Source organism: Brachypodium distachyon, chromosome 1 (genome assembly GCF_000005505.3).
Source record: "Brachypodium distachyon strain Bd21 chromosome 1, Brachypodium_distachyon_v3.0, whole genome shotgun sequence".
Lineage (NCBI taxonomy): Eukaryota > Viridiplantae > Streptophyta > Magnoliopsida > Poales > Poaceae > Brachypodium > Brachypodium distachyon.
The window spans coordinates 7,168,387-7,189,540 of NC_016131.3; the positions used below are offsets into that span (position 1 = coordinate 7,168,387).

The 21,154-nt window shown below is 42.9% G+C and overlaps 4 protein-coding genes across 6 annotated transcripts; 2 read left to right on the forward strand and 2 right to left on the reverse strand.

Moving 5' to 3' along the window:
• The first annotated feature begins 170 nt into the window (after positions 1-170).
• LOC100823325 lies at positions 171-2,399 on the forward strand. Its single transcript, XM_003560268.4, has 4 exons — positions 171-494; positions 762-957; positions 1,046-1,132; positions 2,003-2,399. The coding sequence occupies exons 1-4, from the start codon at positions 265-267 to the stop codon at positions 2,117-2,119; spliced, it is 630 nt and encodes a 209-aa protein (XP_003560316.1). The 5' UTR covers positions 171-264; the 3' UTR covers positions 2,120-2,399.
• A 272-nt stretch (positions 2,400-2,671) lies between these two features.
• On the reverse strand, positions 2,672-6,159 carry LOC100824550 (pentatricopeptide repeat-containing protein At3g49730). The gene is made up of 2 exons (XM_003560272.4): positions 3,983-6,159; positions 2,672-3,471 (listed from the first exon to the last, which is right to left on the reverse strand). Exon 1 carries the CDS (start codon positions 6,123-6,125, stop codon positions 4,323-4,325), a length of 1,803 nt encoding a protein of 600 aa, XP_003560320.2. The 5' UTR covers positions 6,126-6,159; the 3' UTR covers positions 2,672-3,471; positions 3,983-4,322.
• Positions 6,160-6,321: 162 nt separating this feature from the next.
• On the reverse strand, positions 6,322-10,875 carry LOC100829443. The gene is made up of 7 exons (XM_003560285.4): positions 10,426-10,875; positions 9,834-9,875; positions 9,043-9,177; positions 8,653-8,888; positions 7,955-7,991; positions 6,995-7,052; positions 6,322-6,895 (listed from the first exon to the last, which is right to left on the reverse strand). The coding sequence occupies exons 1-7, from the start codon at positions 10,555-10,557 to the stop codon at positions 6,816-6,818; spliced, it is 720 nt and encodes a 239-aa protein (XP_003560333.1). The 5' UTR covers positions 10,558-10,875; the 3' UTR covers positions 6,322-6,815.
• A 985-nt stretch (positions 10,876-11,860) lies between these two features.
• LOC100827021 (GTP-binding protein At3g49725, chloroplastic) lies at positions 11,861-20,366 on the forward strand. Of its 3 annotated transcripts, none has more exons than XM_014896927.2 (14): positions 11,861-12,419; positions 13,397-13,461; positions 13,708-13,770; positions 13,897-13,986; positions 14,145-14,257; positions 16,644-16,712; positions 16,797-16,941; positions 17,103-17,158; positions 17,235-17,285; positions 17,391-17,445; positions 18,170-18,226; positions 18,421-18,540; positions 18,650-19,152; positions 19,637-20,366. In XM_014896927.2, exons 1-14 carry the CDS (start codon positions 12,035-12,037, stop codon positions 19,827-19,829), a joined length of 1,965 nt encoding a protein of 654 aa, XP_014752413.1. In that variant the 5' UTR covers positions 11,861-12,034; the 3' UTR covers positions 19,830-20,366. The 3 variants fall into 3 exon arrangements, with proteins under 3 accessions (XP_014752413.1, XP_014752415.1, XP_014752414.1); XM_014896929.2 differs by having other exon boundaries at positions 19,666-20,366; XM_014896928.2 differs by having other exon boundaries at positions 19,548-19,780.
• The last annotated feature ends 788 nt before the right edge of the window (positions 20,367-21,154 follow it).

The window sequence follows — 21,154 nt, forward strand, 5'->3', positions numbered from 1 at the left end:
ACGCGGCCCAGGCAAAGGATTCGAAGCGCTATGTTTCCGGACCGGCCACCTATGCAGCCTAATGGGCCGCCCGCGATGGGCCTGATCTGCAAGCTGGTCCTATCTAAGCCGTCCGATAGATCCAACGTCTAACATCATTTCATCGGAAACTCAAAATGAAACGAGAGTTCCTCTCCACCCGTGCCCGACCGAGACCGTTTTGCCGTTGCAGGCGACTCATCCCATTCCAGCCGCCGCCGCCCGCCGCCCTCCCGCCGCCTAACAATGGCCGAGACGGTGGACTTCGCGAGCAGCGACGCGGCGGCCTGGCGTGCTGCGTTGGACGCGTACGACAGCCGGCTCGCGTCCCTGGACAAGCCAGACCTCCTAGAGGCGGACTCCTTTTACCGCCACGACCTCCCCCTTCTGCTGCACCGCCGCGACCCGGACCCCTTCCTCGCCAAGCCCGAGCTGGTGCAGCTCCTCCAGTGGAAGCTCTCGCGGGGCAAGTGGAGGTCAGTTCCCTGGCTGTTATAGCGCCGTGTCCCGCTTAGCACTTGGGATTCTTGTTAGGGCTTGGCGCTTGCTGCCGAAATTGATTAAGAATCTTGCCGGTAGCCTGAAATGTGATCAATTGGAGTCTTTCCGTAACGCCTGTGTGCGTTGGCTATGAACTTCATCCGTTTATGGCACTTGGTTTCTTGGTGTGTCAGACCAGGCAGTGTGCTGGTATTATTATTTTCCGGTTAACATCCAACCTGCTCTATGCTCTTGTTGCTTAGGCCGAGGCTGATGGATTTCGTCAAAAGCTTGGATGATTCGGTTGTAGAATCAGCATCCCGCAAGGCATTTGCAGCGCTGCCCGACCTCAGCAAGGCCATCACAGAGCTCACTGTGCTCAAGGGCGTCGGCCCGGCCACTGCATCCGCGGTGCTCGCTGCCTATGCGCCTGATGTTGCGCCGTTCATGTCAGACGAAGTGAGTTTGTTCAGATTTTGCGCCATTCTTGCCGTTCTAGGAGATATTATTGCACTTTTTAGGCTTAACTTCAATCGAATTTGTTTAGGCGATGGTGGCGGCCTTGGGCAATACAAAGGAGTACACTCTGAAGCAGTACCTTGCACTCGCAGAGAAGTTACAGACTAAGGCAGAGGTATTATTACTGCCCCTGCATTTGAGTTGATATGTCTGTTAAAATGTCAAATGTGGCAAAGATAGCATCATTTGCTTGGTTGTGTTGATTGGAATGTTCTGCACAATGTGACCTGTGTGTGTTGAGTCAGGTAGCTGCAAGCCTAGGACTAACTATTGTTGTGTGTTTTAAGATGATCATTAATTGAGCTCAGCCAAAGGTTGAAACATTCTAAACCACACTCCAGAGTTTCACTAAATGGAGTTGATCTTTGCTGCCGTGTATGTTTGATCCCTCTCTCCAGCTATACAAGCTAAACTTACACTAAAAAAACAAGAAGCTGATGGTGACAATGTGCTGTGTTTTATAATAGTTGATCTTAGCCAGCAGTTTGGAGTTGAACATACAATTGTATTTGTGTTCTTAATGCAGTTTTAGAAGAAGTTTCATTAACATTAACACAATGTAAAAAAGAGTAGTGGTTAGCAAAAAAAGAAATACTAGTTACAATTTAGTGACCCTTTCCCAAAATAATAATAACATAAAAGCAGTTCAAGAACATTGGGCTTATCAATTGTTCCAGAAGATGAATGAATGTCCAGATCATGTCTCTGGTTTTTAGTGGCATATGTATGTGTTGTTAGACGTGGCTGTTGCTGCCAGGCTCCAGCTGACACAATAGGACAATAGGCTACATAAGTATTAGGATGATATGAAGCATGTTATAATTGCAGGTTGTAGATTTGTTACCCAGTGCTAATTGCAATTATTATAGTTTCCTGCAAATTTCAGTTCTATAACACTAATCCCACTAGGCTGCAAATGTGATTTCATAATATTGTTTGTAAAACTTGACTACCATTTGGATGACAACTTGTGTTTCTCTTGAAGGAGTTGAGCGTGGGAGAAGAAAGTTTCACTCCTTCAGATGTTGAGAGAGCGTTGTGGAGCTCGACAGTCGCCTCCAAGTCACGGAAGGTACCAGCAAGTGGCAAGAGAAAACGATGAATTTGTGCCAAACTGTTGTACTAGAGCTAGAAACCTAGATGATTTGCTGGTGGTAGGCCTTTGATCGATCGTGTAGATTGTATGTCATGTGCTTGATGCCTTTGGATCAGCCAAAAAGAATGTGAATGGTGCGCCTCCTGAGCTTAAACAGCTGATGCACTTTGTAATTTTCAGTGGATGACCTGGTGTATTCTTCTGTCCTAACAGGTAGTAGCAGCCTATAAAATTCTTAACAAATCTGTAGAACTTTATGCAGATTATTTAAGCCTAACTGCAGTTAGATCTCTGTCTGGATCTATGAATTGAGAAGCAAAAGCCAAAAGATCTCTTTAGAGGACAGTAAAACAAATTTAGGCTTCGTCTTAATTCTTGACGAACACTTTTCTTCTTCTATGCAGCAAATCTGCTTGGTTCTGCACAAAACTCTGCCCATCAATTTATCTCTTCCAGATCTCCCGCAAGAACAAACATTTCCTATATGTTTTTGGATTTTAGTGCGCAAAATGCTAACAGGCCACTATAATGGAGTAGTACATTTAAGCAAGCTTGGAATTCATGAATAATGCTAACGGAATACACTGATGAAGCCTTGTGCCTGTACAAATTAGTTTGTTTGTTTTTACAACTGAATACACTGATTCCATTACACGGTCGGTCCAGCTAAATTGCTGGCAGCCGCAACAGATACAAAGTTTGATACATCAATTAACCACATAAATATGCTTTCATCTACAAAACTTGCGCCAAAAGACACTAATTGATGAGCAGCGGAGTTACAAGACCTGGGACACCATATTACAGAAGCAAACTGAAAATTAATTTACGAATTTTGCTTCAAGAAACAGAGCACCGAAGACTTGAGTTGTCATAGTCATTCCCATTGACTGTTTGCTTCAGGACGGCAACGTCTGTTCGAAAATTACCCTCATGTATCCCACTTCCCTTGCCCTTTCTACAGCATGTAACAAGGCAAAAGTTTCTGCTTGTAAAGCTTCGGATAAGCCCATTAATTTCCCTTCAAGGCCACAAGAGCTAGTGGATTTTCATTGGTCAGATTTGTGGCAGACAGGCCAAACTTTACCAATTGAAGCTTCTCATCTGGGGCCATCTATACGCTCTTGCAACTCCTTCACCTCTCTTATTCTCTTACCTCACACTTGTGTTACTGTTAACCATCTCTGGCTACGCATAGCTTTCTTCTTTTGATGTTGGGGAAATGTGATGCGTGCGAACACAGGCGGCGACCGACTTGGAAGGCCCCAGCACCAACCAGAACAGTAAAGCTCAGTGTACAAGACACTGGGAATAAATTATCTCATATTAACTACAGAGAGATTGTAGGTGTGGTTGCACTACAAAGAGATAGAGAATGTTAGGTGTGGACTATTATAGCCATTAATTTTGTTTGCAGTAAGACCCATTGTAATGCATTATGTATATATCCAATACATATAGACTGTTTTGGTGTGTCAATGCGCTGGTCAATTTCATCCAAAAGGGTAATATATGAGCAAATAAATGATAAGTGTCGTATCATGGGAATGAGTACACAGAAGGTCGTAAATAAGACCGAAATGAAACATTTCGATTCAAGATATTATTACCCAACAATCAAAACACATTGATAGATATATTCATGCATGTTATCTTCATGATGAGATGGATAGAATAGTTAGGAAGACTCGGGATCGTCAGATGATCCAATGGCATGGAAAGGATGTACATGCATGCTCAACACCTCAAGGAATAATAAATTCATCACAAGGAAACAGTCTTCGGGGGAACTTCGAAACCAGTAAAAAAATTTAATGAAATTTAGTGCTATCTAGGTGCTACATTAATGAAGTGGAGGGGGTTTCTTACTTGTGTAGTTGAGGGCTGTTACATTATCCAACGCATCCTTAATCTGAGATCAAGCTTGTTATTATATGTTGACTGTTTTCTTTGGCATTGGCACTGAAAGGTGCCAATATCATTAGCATGGAAAGGTTTTGAATGCTGAAATACATGATGTCGGATATGATCAGAGTGTCACTTGACCCATGCATCCATCAAGATCAGGTGCCAGTACAAATTCTGCAAATCTACTCCATCTTCAGCCAGTATTTCCTTATCGGTTACTTCATAAACCAATCACTCCCAAGAATAATTCAATCAAGTGGAGATGCATTAGTTCATTGCCCTCTTATCCTTCCATTTTAACTCAACCAAGAAATTCGTCATCATCAACAGAATCCGAAAGGTCAGCATGTCCACTAGACTGACCTTGAACAGGCTGCCTCCCACGACTCCGCTTATGTCCTCCCTTTCTCTTTGACTTAGGCTTCACTTCAAGATCCTTCACCCCACGCCTCTTATACATTTTAAAGCTAACATGTCTCTCCTCCGCCATCATCCTCACCTTCTCAGTGATTTCAGCAGCAATCTGTCTGTTGTACAGCTTTTTCAGTCCCTTCATTAGCTTTGCGAATGTGTCAGGCTGCGGCATCAGCCCAGCTTCAAGCATGTCCAAGCAATATGAGCAGGCATCCTTCACATGTTTCTTCGCATATAGTGCATGGATCCAGATTGTCCATGCACCCACATTTAGCTCACAACCTCTGCTCACAATGCAACCCCAAACATCCTTTGCAAGCTCAAGTTTCTCATCACGGACTAAAGCATTGAGTAGGTCCTTCAGCACACCATACTGTGGTGCCACAAATAGACCCCTCCCAACCATGTCCTTGAAAAAACTGCACGCGTCGACCAGCGAGCCTTGCCCAACAAGCCCATTCACCATGATCGCAAATGTATCGACCCCAGGACTAAGCCCACTATTCTCCATTTCATTCCACAATGCCATGGCCTGTTTCGTCTCTCCAAGCTTACAGGACAACCGAAGCACCACATTGTAGATACCAAGGTCTGGGGGGCACCTGCACTCTCTCATCCTCTCCATCAACTCCAAGCACTCCTCCAGCTGCTCCTTCTTCTCGTGCGCCACAAAGAACCCAAGGTACACACCCGGATCCACCCGCAATGCGTCCCTCGACATGGCATCCAAGAACTCATACCCCTGGGATAGCCTGCCAGCCTTGCAAAACGCACTAACCAGAGTGCCGTACGTGACAGAATCCGGCGCGCATCCCTTCCTCCGCATTTCAACAAACACCCGCATTACCTCATCAACCCGGCCCCTCGACCCGAGCCCCTGCATCAGGGTGGTGTAGGAGACCGCGTTGGGAGGGCAATCACGCCGCTCCATCTCCCTTGCCAGCTCGAACGCGTCCTCGAACCTGTCGGCCGCGACGAACCCCGCGAGCAGTGTGTTGAAGACGACGACGTCCGGGGCGACCCCCGCGGCCTTCATGCGGGCGAGCACGTGCTTGGCCTCGTCAAGCTTGCCGAGGCGGCACCACCCATAGAGCAGCGCGGTGTAGTGGCGGATGGAGAGCGGGAGGCGGGGCTGGAGCTCCTCGACGAGCCGCTCGGCGGCGGCGACATGGCCGGTCTTGGAGAGCGACTCGAGGAGGGAGAGGAAGAGGGAGGGTTGGTCATGGTCGGGGCGGGAGGAGAGGAGCGAGAGCGCGAAGGGCAGGATGCGCGGCGGCGGGAGGCGGCGGAGGACGGGCGAGAGGATGGACGAGGATAGGAGGCTGGAGGGGAGCGGCGCGAGGAGGGAGGGGCAGGGCGCGGCGGACCCGCGGGAGAAGGACTTGGCGAGGAGCGCGAGGGAGGAGGGCAACGGCGGGGAAGGGAGCGACGGGGAGCACCAGTTGAAGTAGTCGAGCGCGAGGGAGGAGGCGGCGCCGCAGCGGCGGAGCACGGCGTCGAGGAGGCGCGGGGAGGTCGCGTCGAGGCCCGACGCGGACAGCGCGGAGGCGAGCCTCTGCGGGTCGGAGCTGTGGCGGCGGAGCAGACGGTACGCGAGCTCCGCGGAGGAGGCGAGGCAGTGATCGGATGCGGCGTCGGTACAGAGGCGGCGGCGGGGCAGGGGAGCCGAGAGGAGCCGCTGCATCCGCATGATGGTGGCCTGGTGGGCGGCCTCGGGCCCTCGGCTTCCCCGGTCGGGTATTGATGTGAAATGCAGAAGAGAAACCAGTACGCGGGGCTTGTGCTTGCCTTGCTGCTGCTCAATGATTTCACTACGATGTTCAATCGGTGCCAGTAAGCAGCAGAACAGCTGCAATTTCAGATAACAGTGATAAGAACCAGAACAATTGTACTTTGTGATGGATTATATTTTGTTAAAGATGCACCGTTGCTGCATAGCAACACGATGTATACAAGTTTTTTTTTTACCAAACACGATGTATAACACCACGGCTGAACTGCCGACCAGAATAAAAACACCCTGCTATTTACAGACCCTTTTATGTTTGATCAGGCTAACTGAACACAACATATCTGGTGTACAGCGCTGGAATCTGGAATACATATTCCCATCTCAGGTGGCAACAAAAATGTTGGCTCCTTGCCCAGTTTATGGTCAAGTCACTTGCTATGCGAAGAGAAACACATCTCTTTGTCGACAATATCCTAGTCTACATCAGGGACGTGTGTTCCCAAGAACAAACTCACCGATAAAAATCGTGTGCTACAGGCCGCAAGAGCTACAGAAGATCCTCCTTGGTCATCCACCTGACAAACATGGCCTGCAAATTCCGTATACAGTTTTGTAAGAAGTGATCCAAGCTCTTCCCAGGAGCTCCAATCAACTTGCATTATTTTTCCTCTCCAGTTTTATTGCCTCGTAAGATTTGACAACCTCCTTGAACTCTTCTTCAGCAGTCTCTGTGCCAGATAAAATGTTCACGGCATTAGTAGCTACGACATAACCAATTGCATGAGAAGAAAACAGGACGCACGAAGAAGAAGGAAGACGCTAACTACCTCTATTATCTTGGTTTTGATCAGGGTGGACCTCCATTGCTTTTGTTCTAAAAGCACTCTGCAGATGATGTCCCAAAGTGAGATAACAAGAGCACATTGGTCAAGCATGAGACACGTACCAAAAATCCAAACAATTTTCTTTGCAGGACTTGAGCAATAAATGTAGCCTCCTAAACTTTTCAGCCTACTAACGACTTTCCATTATTGTTATTGTACAAATCCTTGTTCCTTTGACTTAACAATTTACCAATGTAGCCACCTACCACTTCTCAACCCAGCCTCTCTAGCAAATCAACAATCAGACAAACTGTACAGCTGCTTAAGACTTCGAGAGAAAAAAAGAAGAAGCAAATTTACATGCAAGGTTTAATCTTTAATGTACTTCGAGAGAAAAAAAGAAGACTTAGGTCCTTGAGCTTAAGGTTTAATCTTTAATGTACTTCTGCATCTTGTAAAATTCTTACAAAATTGGCAGACAAGTCCTTCAGAGTCTCTTTCTCCTCACTCCGGAAAATGACAAAAGCAAAAACTTCTTATGAACCACAAGATTTTTAATCATCATGCTCATAATCAGCTCCCCTCAGGAACAAAAGTTATACATTGATATATGATTGGGAAGAATTTTTTAAAAATGACTGATTGGTTAAATTGCAGGTCCTATCTAAGAATTTGGCTTGAAAAAATAGAATTGTGGTGAAGATCTCTAAACTTGAGTTCATGACGAAACACTTCAAAATTCTAAATGTGAATCTCATGGAAACACATTATTATCTGAAGAAAAATAAGTTGGCATTTAAGGATCTCGATGTAGGCTTAGATGTTTGATTTGTAACATGATCAGCATAAAGAAAATGTCAATAGAAACATAACAACGAAGATGATCATGTTATGTGGGACAGCAACTTCAAATCATGCTAAATAGAGGGCTGGAGGGACAATAGCATGAGAGGATTGTAATACCTTTACTTCTGCATCCGTGTATGGCGTCCCACGGGACCTACAGAGGAATAACACGTCTTGTTATGAGAAAAATATAAAGCTGTTATCAGATTGTACATCTAGTACATACACTTCTAAAATAATGGCAAATTGAGCTACAGAAGAAATGGGGGTGACAACATCATCATGATCAGTTCAACAAAGAACAAGTTCATTATTATTAATGGATGTTCTCTCTTTCTTTACACCATGACCAGGAACCAAGGGAAAGATGAACAGTTCTATAAACTAACAACAACGAACATTAAGAAAAACATGGTATGGATTTTTTGTTTAATGTGATACAGAAAATGCAGTACATATCACATTATCCAACAGATAATGTTTTAGGTAACGGAAACAGAAGTTACAAATCACCGAGTAAACCGATGAGAAACAGGTGAAATGCTCTGAGCTTGTAAATCTATCAAATTGCTTCAGTTCCTTTCTTTTGAATCTTAAAACATATAGTCTGAGGCTCTCAGCATTTTATTTTATTTTTTACTTGAAGAATTCAGGCACGGAGCAAGCCAAGGAAATCACTGATAAATGCATAATTCATTAAATCCTGAATAAATAAATCTACTGCAAAGGTATAACCATGAACGGCAAGCAACTATGTCATAAAAAGGTTGTTAAAAGATGAACAGAAATTTACAAATGGGTGTTTAAACAAATACCTGTCAAGACCAAGAACTGCATAATGATGCGACATAGGAAAAACCCTTGGTCCTGCCGGAGTATATGTCCGTTTATTTTTATGTTCCGAGTTAGACGTATCCGTCTGCCAATACCAGTCATCCCGAGGGATGTAATTATATCCACCTGGAGGGCCATTCTCCCTCCAACTTTCATAACTTCTCCTGAATTTATTCCTCTCTCGGTTGAAAACACTTTGCATGTGCCTAATTCTTTGCTGGCCGAAATTGAAGCCAACAAGAAGTCAGGATATACTCAACGAATAAACGAAGAAAGTAATCTCAAGGCAGTGTTTGAAAAATTAAAATTTTGGTTTGATCAAGTCTTTGTCTTAACATAAAAAAGGTTCAATATTGTGAAAATAAACTCACAACTCTCTCTTGTTCATCCTCATATTCCTGCTGCATCCGTTGATAATATCTTTTCCTAGCGTCTTCACTGAAACTTCCACGACTAGAACTCTTACTTGTGCTCCTCCAAGATGATGTTGTCTGCATCTTATTCAGCTTTTGAAGGAAAGGCAGATGAAAAAAGAATAAAAGATCATATAAGTGAAAATTTAGAAGTCAACAGATAATGTACAGTAAGCAAATGAGTCGTGGGATGATAAGTTAGTCATTTGCTCTTGGTTCTCTCTATGTCTACATAGCAGAGCTCTCGCTGGAATGACCACCGACCCAATGAGACTCTAGCAATACAACAGGGGGCCTTAAAAATAAACAATTGCAACAACAAGAAAATAAAACATGGCAGTTTTCTTAGTGTGCTGCTGTGCAAATCACTGGATGGCATATCTTAAGTATAGGCCCCAGATAATGACAAGAGAATGCCCTTAGTACAATCTTAAGCACCAAACTGTACTAAAATTGAGAGAACAAGCTACCATTCTCATCAGACCATTACATCCACCTAAGAATCCTACTCCGCTGTTTCCCCTAAAAAAATACACACCTAAACAACGGTATTGCACAAGACTTAAACACAAATTTGGGGATTCCTTAACTCTACTCCACTTTGAGTAAACAAGCTAAGAAGCGTAACCAGATGAAGATCAAGAATGCATCAATGCCGTTTCCACTAGCTTAGGAGAGCCACGTTCAATGAATAACAAGGATAGGAAAAAACCAAAACATTAACAACTAATGCTAATTTAGAAAGGTACCTGAGTGTAGAACCAATCAACACTTCTTCGAACTTGGGCAACCTAGCACAGGGATAAGAAATAAAAATCTCAATGAATGAAATCTCATCTGATACAAAAAGATAACCTCGCATTACTCACAAATCATGCAACCCAGCATAACAAGGAGTAAGGGACCGTCTATGTACAGGGTTTACCAATCTGCAGTGCTCAGCAATATCAAGAGACTCGAGAGAGGATGTGAGGTTTTGACTCAAGACTAGCAGAGATATCAGCTATAAAAGTGTTCAAGAATAATATAAACAGGATTCAAGTGTCATGTACTTCAAAGCGACAGGAGGCTGTGAAGATAAGAAACACTAAATCCTTCAGAAGAGCCCCTCTGCCTTAAGCATGGAGCAGAAGAAATTAATGCAGGTGAATCGTGAATGGCACAGCAGATCTCAGTTAAGCCAACAGGAGCTAATCGTCACGGAAGCCCTGATACTAGACGAGCAAGCGAGACTGCTGAGCCTGAGCACGTACACTGATTATAACATGTGGTAATCGGCTACATATAGAGAAACATCTAAGTATCTGACGAGCTGGAACGTAACAGGGGTTGTTTGCTCACCGCGAGGGTGGCGGTGGCGGCGCCGACGAGGCCGAAGACGAGGATCCCCCATGCCTTGGAAGGCTGCCGCTCTTGCTCTGTCCCGGCGGCGGGTTTATTCTCCTGCGAGGAGGAGGAGGAGGTAGAGGACATCTCCTCTGGGGCTCTAGTCCGCGCGGATTCCTATCTCCCGATTCGAGCTCGACGCCGAGGGCCGTGGCGGCCCAAGCTCATGCTTCCTGGATAAAAATCCTCTAGCGCGTTGGTGGTTAGATTCTCCCCCGGGTTCTGCTGGATGCGGCGGCCGGAGAATTTGGGGGTGGGTGGTGGACGATTCGGAGTTGGATTGGTGGGCGGTGCGGGAGGAGGAGACGGCCGGGGTTGGGGACGAGGGAACGGGTCGGGAAGCCGCGACCAACTGATGGCGTGGCGGTGCCTAGGATGAGTCGGAATCTTGTTGGTTTGGGGCTTTCCGCACACGGGAACTCCTCTCCTTGCCCCTGGTTTGGGGCCGGCCGGAACCTGAATTCGTGAATCTAGATTTCCCACTCAAATTGGAATCCAATTCCAACTTAATCAACTTGCTTGGCTGGCATAAAATGGCACCTGTGCTTCCAATTCCTCCGGAGAAACATCATTTTTCTGAATTTGTCTCTCAGCAAATCCATGTGGCGGACAAACATGATTTTGAAATCAAAATTTAAATCCAACCAAATAAAATCACATCAAAAAAATTTATTGCATTTTGTTTTACCAAATGAAACGAAATGATGGCTACCAGACACAGAAAGATGGAGCCATCGAGGTTTGATTTAGTGGAGCACGTATCCAAATCGAGCCGGAACAAAAAAAAAAGTTTAAATGATGCCATCACAATAAACACAATTGGTGCTCTAACCCTAGCCTGCAACGAGCATCGCAAGAGTTAGTGGATTGTAAGAGCAGAACACGATGCCGCATCTCACATGGATGGACTTTATTTGGACATGCGTCTCGCGCGTGCGCGGAGCCTGTCTCCGGCGAGAGAATCAACGTGCTTTCGAGAAAGGATTCGGTGTATTGATGTGTGGGAAACGGGATTAGTCAGGGTGCATTGCAAAATAGGAGAGCTGCATGCAGGCGCATTAGTGCAAACGGACACAAACGGGCCGCCGTTTACATCCTAACGTGAAACTCATAAGATATGACACTTTTCGCACCGTTTGACAATGTATGAGTTAAATTAAAAAATGTTTATTTTTGAGTCGACAACCAAAACCAACCAATTAAGATTGTATCATCGTTTAACTACTTGTATATATTGAATGAGACAATTGTTAACATGGATTTAGAAATACTTGTTTATTCGTCAACTTAGAAGCAAAACCGTTAAACAAAATACAAATCCATCCCGCGATTTGGCGACAGCCGTTCGATCGTGCTCGACTACCGCTCTTCTCGTGTCAACTTCACGGCGCACCGTCATCCCGCCGGGCACCGGCAGCCACGTACGTCCAACCGGACACGTCCCGGATCCGGGCGGCCAGGCGAGCCGAACTTTGCTAAAACAAGCAAAAGCTGGCGTTCTCTCATCACCAACTCTGACCGGTGGACCCAACCCCACGTCCCCGGACCACCGCCGCCGCCCGCGATGTTCCGCGCCGCCATCTCCCGCCTGGGAGCCCACCTTCACCGCCACCCCTCGCCGGCCTCCCCTCCCGTCCGCGCCCTGTCCACCGGCCGCGGCAAGCGCTCGTCCCCCACCGCAGCGCCGCCCGAGCCCGAAGACGAGGGCCTCATGCGGGGCCTCTTCGTGCTCTCCCGTGACCCCGAGCACCCGCCGCGGCTGCTGGTGGTGCAGCCGCGCCTCCGGCCCAGCACACTCCTCGACTCCAAGCTCGCCGAGGCGCTCAACCTCGCCAGCTCGCTCCAGGAGGCCCGCGACGGCTTCGACCGCGCCGACGAGTCCGCCGCCAAGGACGGGCCACCGCACCTCGTCGTCCAGAACCCCGCCTCGCGTGGCCGCAACCACGCTGGTACCCAACTAACCATCGTTCCGTTCTCACTGCTTACTGTCTAACTCAAGTGGGAGTTTTGGATTGCATCGACCCTGCGCGATTCAGCTGCATAGGTTTTGTTAGAATCACGTTCCATTTCATGTTTGGTGTGGCCAGGTTGTATTTTCGGTGTCTCTGTGTATATACGATCAAAGTGCTAGGTCAGGCTACTAAAATTGAGCTTAGTGGATGGTTGTGTGTTGTGTGTTGGGTCGGGGGAAGCACATTTTGTTTGTTCTTCCACTGTTGTTTAAATTAAGCTACACTCCAGTCTCCAGCATCATGCTTGCATTCTTTGCACTTAGTCATTCCAAATTCTAGTTTTGATCAACTAGGGATAAGTATGGCATGACTGGCTCATAGTTTATTCATCGTTACTCGAGACTATGGTATACTTTGTGATGGAATGCATTCTGTAGAGCTTCAAGATCTCTGTTTCATATGGTATGGAGTAAGTCATAATACTTTACTATGACGCAATTGTTCTGTTAATTTGAACTTTGCCACCTTAGTTCTCTCGTGATATTGATACACATTTTTCTGCAGTCACGAATTTGTTGTATTATTTGTGTTAGTAAAGTTATGTCAGACTCCGATACACAGCTCCAACCGTAGAGCACAAAATTTTGATGGTTGAGGTTGTGGGATCATACTTCATAGCCTCATTCTTGTCTTGTTATCAAGGAGACTCAGCGCTTCTTGCATATTCTCATTATTGTTACATTAGGTTGTGACCAGTGATGTGCTTGGCTGCTTGCACCAATTCCTTCAAAATCTGCAGTGGTGAATGTGTGAACTTGGATTTTGTACCCATGTCCGTTATAGTTATTTCGGAACTCATTTTGAACCATGTTTGCTAGCATTTGAAGTTCTTCTGTCCGACTAGTTATTTCTTTTCCCTTGTGGCTTGTTTAGGACTATTGAAGTTTATCTTATCTCACAACTCATCCACACAGATACGTATTTTGGACCTGGAACTGTGGATAATATCAAGTGCTACCTGAGGGCATTGGACGCAGAGGTGCACTTTTCTTTTGCATCTTCGACAAAGTAGTGTGTTATCTTTTCTTTCTTTCCTTCTTCTGTTTTTGCATGTTTTGTGGTTGTTTTTATACTGCATGAACAATTTTCACACATTATGCTATATGTGGTAAAGCATTGTGTTATGCGCCTTAAGGACCATTTTTTCTTCAATTTGTTTTCAAATATTCAAGTAGAAGATATATTTGTTCAATTGTTTACCTGGTATTTTCTTTGATCCTATCAGGAAGAGTTAGATGCAGTTTTCGTTAACACGCTTCTCTCGGGGATCCAGCAGAGGAACTTGGAGGCAAGTCTCATGATCATAATTTATTGTCTGCTAAATTTTATTTGAAGTTGTCAATATATGTGCATTCTGACTTTATGAACTATATCTTGATGCTTTATTTGTTTGTTCTGGTATTTTGGTTGGTAGGTTGCCTGGGTAAAGCCAGTTCTAGATCGTGTTGGGCTTATAATTGAGATATTCAATGCTCATGCTGAAACAAAGGAAGCAAAGTTGCAGGTGCATTTTGTTAAAATATTGGAGTACATGTTTCAGTTGTCATATCATTTTAGTTGGCCAGTCTATACAGTGTCTCCTTATGCGTATTGTATACTAATGAAAAGAAGCCGAATGCCTATGTTTATTTAGTTATTTGCTTTGTCTTTTGCTTTGTACAGTCGGAGCTAGCAGCTCTGATGTACATGAAGACTAGGCTCGTCCGTGTCCGCGGGCCAGGTGGACGACTAACTTTTGGTACAAGTGGGGAGGCTGAAGTTGTCAGTGCTCGAGGGTATGCTTCCTTTTGATTATATCCAACAATGGGTAATTTATTCATAAATGGAATCTCATGAATATTTTCTCATGTGCGGTGCCATTGTTATCAAGTGGCATGCGTGTTCAGCCTTTCACCAGTTGATTTTAACATTCAAGGTTAATTTTAACTACTTAAGCACTTTATAGTGACATCAAGGTTCTTCATGTGACGGGACAAACTATGAAATACCTTGCTGGATACTGATGGGTTTTTTATCACCTTGAATGGTCAACTCTTATTTTTGAGAAAATATTGACTATTGAGGAGTCATACTGTTCCAAATACAGTCAAAACTGCAGCAGATAAGATTTCTATGACAAAAAAAGATGCACACAGTGCTCCAAATTCGCATTGGATTGTGTCAGTCCTTTTGTGCAGCATCTTCTGTTATGATGTGGATAGAAGGGATGAACTTCCCATTGCTAAAATAAATTGTAATTGCATGGAGCACTAATACAAAAGATTATTTTGCCTCATTATTAAGCAGCTTCATGTACTTGCTTGTATAGCGCTCTGGTGTTTTGTTTCTTCAGAGAAAAGATAGCTATGTGCGAGTCATGTCTGATAGCATAAGTGACAAGCTCTTGTCCTGCTTATGTTTGAAGAAGTATAGACAGTCTTCTTCCTTTTTTAACACAGATAGCAAAATATGAATATCGCCACATAAATAAAGTGAGAGCAAATACATTTTACTTTTTTATTACTGTGGTGATCTAATAAATGGTATGCCCATCCTTTGTTGAGTATTGTTTTCGGAGTTTTTTTAATTCCTTTTGCACTTAAAACTCTTGCAAACTCCCTTCTGCCATCAAATTTTTATGCTCTTCTCTAGTTTGGTCACTAAAAAGTGGGAATGAAAAAAACACAAGAACTTCAATAGATTTACCAGAAAAACACATTGACCACTTTTTAACCAAATTCACAGAACTTTGCTGATGTTGCTAGGAAACCTTTTAGTATGTTCCATAAAGGCTTAGGAACATTGTAATATTTCTCCTGATGGAATATTTTCAAATCTCCCGGTGTAAATTTCTTTTGCAAATATTTAACTAATATTGAAAAGTGAGACCAAAGTTTTTCAAAAAAAAATGAAATTCATGTGAGTTTTCTACGATCGACATGTTGATACCTCATTTATAAAAGTGCCAGAAACATAAAGATTCAATTGAATAGCCCCAAAAGTCAGAAAAGGGTAAATTTCTAAGAATTTTTTTAGTTTTATATGAACTAGCACAGTACCCGTGCATTGCTACGGAACCATAAAAGAAGCAAAGGTATACTTTACCAGACGAGTACATTTGTTTTTATTGATCTTCTGCTGTATGCACCAAACAATTGCATATCTCATACAACAATGAGATAATAGTCAAATGGGGATGAAACGCGGCAGGAGGATGAGGATTGGCAGAATTGTTGGTAGAAAACTGGTTGTGTGACATTTTAATGAGTTAAACCGTTTGCTCCTCTATGTTATGGCACATGCTAGAAAGCGTAAGATTTCGAGTACGAGTCTCCTTCCCACATTTATTTATTTGTGCCTTTGGCAAGAGTTATGGTCTGACTCATGTCTCAGTACGAGTGGAAAGGAGGGTGAACTCACCACCAACTCGAAACTTTATAAGTACTATAGATATCTGCACTTGGAGTTTTTCTCAGAGAATGTATAGTAGGAACAACGATTTCTGAGCTTTCTATTGACATTGAAAAATCATGGAATATTCTTGCTACTTTGGTTTATGAGTGTTTCAATATTTTTCTGGTATATCTGTTATTTTTTTATGAATTTCTGCTATTGTTTTTCAGTTTCCTATTTTTGCAACTTAAAAGTCAAACGTCTTTGACCAAACAGTAGTGGAATAAAAGAAATATGTTATAATGGAGTAGTTGCCATAAAGGCGACAGAAATATTGTGCTTTGTTTTTCTGAGGGACATACTATGTATGGTTAGTGGGCTTCGAGTGGAATTTTCTGCACTGCTGTGGTAATCTTCATCTTTAAGATTTCTTAATTTACAGTTGGTGTTGATGGTACTTCCACCCTCATACATTCCAAAAGTTAGCCCCCCCCCCCCCGACCCCCAAAAAAAAAATTCTAATCTAATCTCTCCAATTCCAAAAAATACAACTAGACATTTCTTACCATAACAATTAGCAGCAGGTTTTTCAAAAAATAGGTCCCAATAAAGAGTTAAACATTCCTTACGTGAAAAACATTTTTCAGGTTAAAATAAAAATAATACAGTGAACTACGCAGCATCATGCGGGCACCTAGCTAGTCTTAAACGTATTATTCCTAAGATGTTGCTACTTGCTACTCTGTCTTGACTTGTTTTTTTCATGTCCATCGCTATTGTGTTCTTTAGGAGAGGAAGTGGTGGACGGGGTTTCATGAGTGGTGCTGGTGAAACGGAACTTCAACTACAACGCAGGAGGTGCCTAACATTGATAAACAGCATTTTATATGCACTTGCATTCTTGCAGCAGTTTCTCATTTTCTTTTTTGGAATCCCATCTAGAATCCAAGATCGTCGTATAAGCTTACTAACACAAATTGAAGACGTACGCCGAACTAGAGCGATACAGCGTTCAAGTCGAAAAAGGCATGGTGGCTCGTTTGGCCAAGAGCTTGTAACTATCGCAGTTGTTGGATATACAAATGCTGTATGTGGATCTACTGCCCCAGTAATTTCATTTATTTCATCTTAGATAACCATATTGCATGATCCTCCAGAATAACACTAAATTTTTAATGTATATAATACATTTGAGCTTTCTACAACCTAAGCTTATCAAGAGGCTGAGTTTCTATGTTATTTTAATAGGGAAAATCCACTCTGGTGAGTGCACTTTCTGAAGCTGATCTATACAGTGATGACAGGTATGCTGAAATTGACTTTCTTTACTCAATCTACATCAGTAAACGAGAGACAAATTAAGTCCCTGTTTCCATACAGATTATTTGCAACCGTAGATCCTCGATTACGCAGTGTGATTCTTCCATCAGGGTAACATTGTTTTTTTTTTGTCATTCTTCTATCATTTGTTGGTAAGGTTCTGGAGTTTCCACATGTTGCAGTACATAACCTTTTATTTTGCAAAACTCAATTCAGGCGAAAAGCACTTCTCAGCGATACCGTTGGCTTCATATCAGATTTACCTGTACAGGTAATTTTTTTTTGTTGATTGCATTTTCACTCTGGGGATTCAATTTTCACTTATCAAATTTTATATGCTATAGAGTGCGGCAACATAGCTAACAGAGCAGATAGCAGGATTTGCGGAGCAGCAAAAGGTCCCGACAGCTGTTGTCTTGACCTTTACTAAACCCTACATAACCTTATCTGTCACGACCTAGACTCCTAAAAGCATAGCCTGGATGGGAAGGCTGTGCTGTCACGCGTGGGTGCAGTGTAGAGGGATAGATTTTGCAGAGGCTAACCTCCCTTTTCTTTGGTTTATTGATTGGTACTCCCTCCGTTCCGTAAAGATTGGCGCGGTCTAGTTCAAAGCCGCGCCAATCTTTACGGAACGGAGGGAGCACCAAGGATTGCACAGTAGTCCCCTTCTATGGGATGACTCAACTCTTTCTTAATTGATTTGGACTCTATCTTAATAAATTAACCAATCAAATCTAATATATTACTGGCTCCACATGACATTATCTCCAATTCTTTCATGAGTTTCATTTATGAATCTTGTTTTAATTTTTCTTTGAACTCAGCTTTTGACAACAATTGGTTTTAATCGCCTTCTCCTTATCATTTGACACTCTGCGTGAGTCAGTCTCCTTCCCAATTAGAAATGAAATTGAATTGGTCCTCTTTTCCCTCTCATCTGCAGATTGTGCCATGTTTAGCTTGTTATTGACTTCTTTACCTTCCCTGTGCAGCTAGTGGAAGCATTTCATGCCACCCTGGAGGAAGTTGCTGAGGCAGATATGTTAGTGGTAGGTGTAGTTAGCTTGTTTTCTCAAATCCATTCTCATAGGTTGAACATGTCTTACAAAGTATTTTGTTTGTAGGTTAACAATCGATATTACTTCAGCCATGCGCATTTTTATTGTCAATTATGCTTTTGTTTTAAGATACAAATTGTTTCAGAAAGAATAACAGACTTCTAACTTTGTATGCATTGGTGCAGCACGTGTTGGATTCCAGCGCACCTAATCTTGATGAGCATCGTTCTACTGTTCTGCAAGTACTGCAACAGATTGGTGTTTCAGAGGATAAGATCAACAATATGATTGAAGTTTGGAATAAGGTGCCTATCAAGTTTTGAGTTGGTTCTAGCACTTGATAACTACATGTAGTTCCCTGGTAATTTTCAGTTTGTATGCACCGTGATGTTTTGTTGAATGTGGTATTTTCAGATTGATCTTGTGGATAATAATGCCCTAACTGATGGGATTGAAGATGAGATCTTTCTCACTGAAGGTGAAGAGGAGGAAGACTTATTTTCTGAAGACGATGTGCCATCAGAGCAATCATCTTTTGACTCCTTGGATGATACAGTGGATTCAGAGTCTTTATCAGAAGAAAATTCTGAAAATGGAGATGATAAAATGGCATCTGACAAGTCCTTTGATGAGCCTATTGATATGAAAGCAATGAACTCAGAACTATTGACGACAGAGTGTTTTAGGGAGCCTAATGGCCCAAAAGCTGTAACTACAAGTGGTTGCACTTTGACACAGTCAGTATCCACTTGTCATGTGAAAACTTCAGCTGTGACCGGGACAGGATTGCAAGAGTTGCTGCAACTGATTGATACGAAACTAAATGAACAACAACAAACGGTTGTGCAGAGAAGCTATGGGCCTTTTGATCGAAAATGGAGACCTTGCTCTCTGGATGGCAAAAAAGCTGCAGAACAGTAGGTTCTTCTCTAAGTGTTGCTGATATTAATACCACTTGATTTTCGAGTTTGCACTGAATACTATAGAGGTGGTGCACATTTTATATTCTTAAAGATTAGTACAAAATAATACTCCCTCCATCCCATATTAAGTGACTCAAATTTGTCCAAATATGGATGTATCTATACCCAAAAAGCATCTAGATACATGTAATATTTCGTCACTTAATATGGGACGGAGGGAGTAGATTGCATCATTAAAGTTTCGGGAGAAAAAACAGTTTCATTTGGTGCGCCTGATTGAATATGCATTGGAGACTTGGAGTAGTGTATTTGAAGTACAGAAAGTCACAAACATGGTGCTCAGTATGCTGCATCTTGCTCTTCATTTCTCAAGTTCTTTCCTACTGCAGAACTGATGTGATTGAAGTATACACAGTCACAAACATGATGTTCAGGATGGTGCATCTTGCTCTTCATTTCAAGTTCTTTCCTACTGCAGAACTGATGTGATTGATGTACACTTGGCAGTCCATATTTTTCTCGAGACAGCAGGAGAGCTTCTGTATTCACTTGCAGTCAATACGACATCAAGACGTCAATGTGACTACACAAGTACAGTGCTCTTTGACTGGCAGCTGCAGTCTTGTTCATGGTCCAACAAGCTACACACAAAACACAATCCTATCCTGTAACATCGTACCTACGAGCTATGATCCAGTTTATTACTATTTGTTACGCAGTGGACTAGGAAGGCCAGTAAGAACTTCTGAATAGGCTGTTCATAGGCCTCTGTGACATCATTATGCCCGCTGGCATTATGTTCAAAAAGACAAAATTGGTGAGTAGTGTATTGCTCTTTGAGCTACTGCTTTAGGGCCCGTTTGGTTAGGCTTAAAACTGATTTTTGATTTTTGTCTTATAAGCCACAAAATCACATAAATAGTTGTTTTTGACTTTGGCTTTTTGCTTATACCATCATCTAACAATATCAGGTCAAATGTCAAAAGCCAAAGGCAAAAGCACCTAATTTGGTACTTTTGTGGCTTATAAACCAAAAGTCAGAAAGCAGTTTTAAACCCAACCAAAGGCCTTAATCTGGGCATCAACACAAATTCACAATGATTCATGTATGGGGCCGATGACATTTTGAAATTTAAAGTTGATCAGTTACACCAATAATGTAATTCAATCGTATAAATTTTATTTGGAGGTGGTTTCCATCTGTAAAATATCCTCCCCAGAAAGAAGCATGAAGCTGTGTAATCAGGCACCTTAACATGGTTTGCTCAGGGTATAAGTCCAGAAATTAATCAGCTTTGTTTGATTGTAGAGAAGGTGTCACGGGTAATGTTTCTATTTGCAAGTTCTCTTCTGCAAAAAGTTTTATCTTTCCCAGAGAACAGCTGAAGTACCTTGGATATTCCACAATAGCTTTAAGAGGCTTCTTCATAGGCCATAACAGGAACTCAAGCTTCGGTTTCATAACAAGTTCAATATTATAACCCAGACGCGGGGAGAATCTTAAGATCGTTGATTACAGATCTTTTTTTAGACAAGCCTATCGCCTGTAGGTAATTCACCAACACTTTTCTTTTACTAGAGACTTAGAAGCAATCGGTGATGAAATGACTTCCCAAAACTGGTTGATAACTGGGCAGAACCCTGCAACTCCTCGATTTATGGATAGTCATTCCTGACAAGTTTGTCTAGAAAGAAAAATTGCTTCCTAATATTTGCACGATTAAATAGCACCGTATAATTGAATATGCCTAACCATTAAATGATCAACACCCTTGCAAGGTTTGTATTTTAGTTCTGTAGTAGTATGGTCACTACTCACTAGCACTGGTAGCTACTGACAAGTTCTTTAGTAGTTTTGTTCGCTTACAGAGAAACCAGGAAAGTAAAAAAGCAACAGCCCTGTAATAACTGGTTACTACTAAGTACTATACAATCTATGCAAAAGAACACCAATTTACAGTGTAAACGAAGATCTTGCCATGAAATTTAGTCATGT

Excerpts from the sequence above, each read along its gene's own strand:
- LOC100823325 (XM_003560268.4), top strand. The coding sequence starts at position 265 with ATGGCCGAGACGGTGGACTTCGCGAGCAGCGACGCGGCGGCCTGGCGT. Across the intron at positions 495-761 it reads CTCTCGCGGGGCAAGTGGAG|GCCGAGGCTGATGGATTTCG; the intron begins GTCAGTTCCCTG and ends CTTGTTGCTTAG. Across the intron at positions 958-1,045 it reads CGCCGTTCATGTCAGACGAA|GCGATGGTGGCGGCCTTGGG; the intron begins GTGAGTTTGTTC and ends GAATTTGTTTAG.
- LOC100824550 (XM_003560272.4), bottom strand. The coding sequence starts at position 6,125 with ATGCGGATGCAGCGGCTCCTCTCGGCTCCCCTGCCCCGCCGCCGCCTC.
- LOC100829443 (XM_003560285.4), bottom strand. The coding sequence starts at position 10,557 with ATGTCCTCTACCTCCTCCTCCTCCTCGCAGGAGAATAAACCCGCCGCC. Across the intron at positions 9,876-10,425 it reads CCGCCACCGCCACCCTCGCG|GTTGCCCAAGTTCGAAGAAG; the intron begins GTGAGCAAACAA and ends TCCCTGTGCTAG. Across the intron at positions 7,053-7,954 it reads ACACGGATGCAGAAGTAAAG|AGTGCTTTTAGAACAAAAGC; the intron begins GTATTACAATCC and ends CATCATCTGCAG.
- LOC100827021 (XM_014896927.2), top strand. The coding sequence starts at position 12,035 with ATGTTCCGCGCCGCCATCTCCCGCCTGGGAGCCCACCTTCACCGCCAC. Across the intron at positions 13,987-14,144 it reads CAAAGGAAGCAAAGTTGCAG|TCGGAGCTAGCAGCTCTGAT; the intron begins GTGCATTTTGTT and ends TGCTTTGTACAG. Across the intron at positions 19,153-19,636 it reads GGCAAAAAAGCTGCAGAACA|AACTGATGTGATTGATGTAC; the intron begins GTAGGTTCTTCT and ends TTCCTACTGCAG.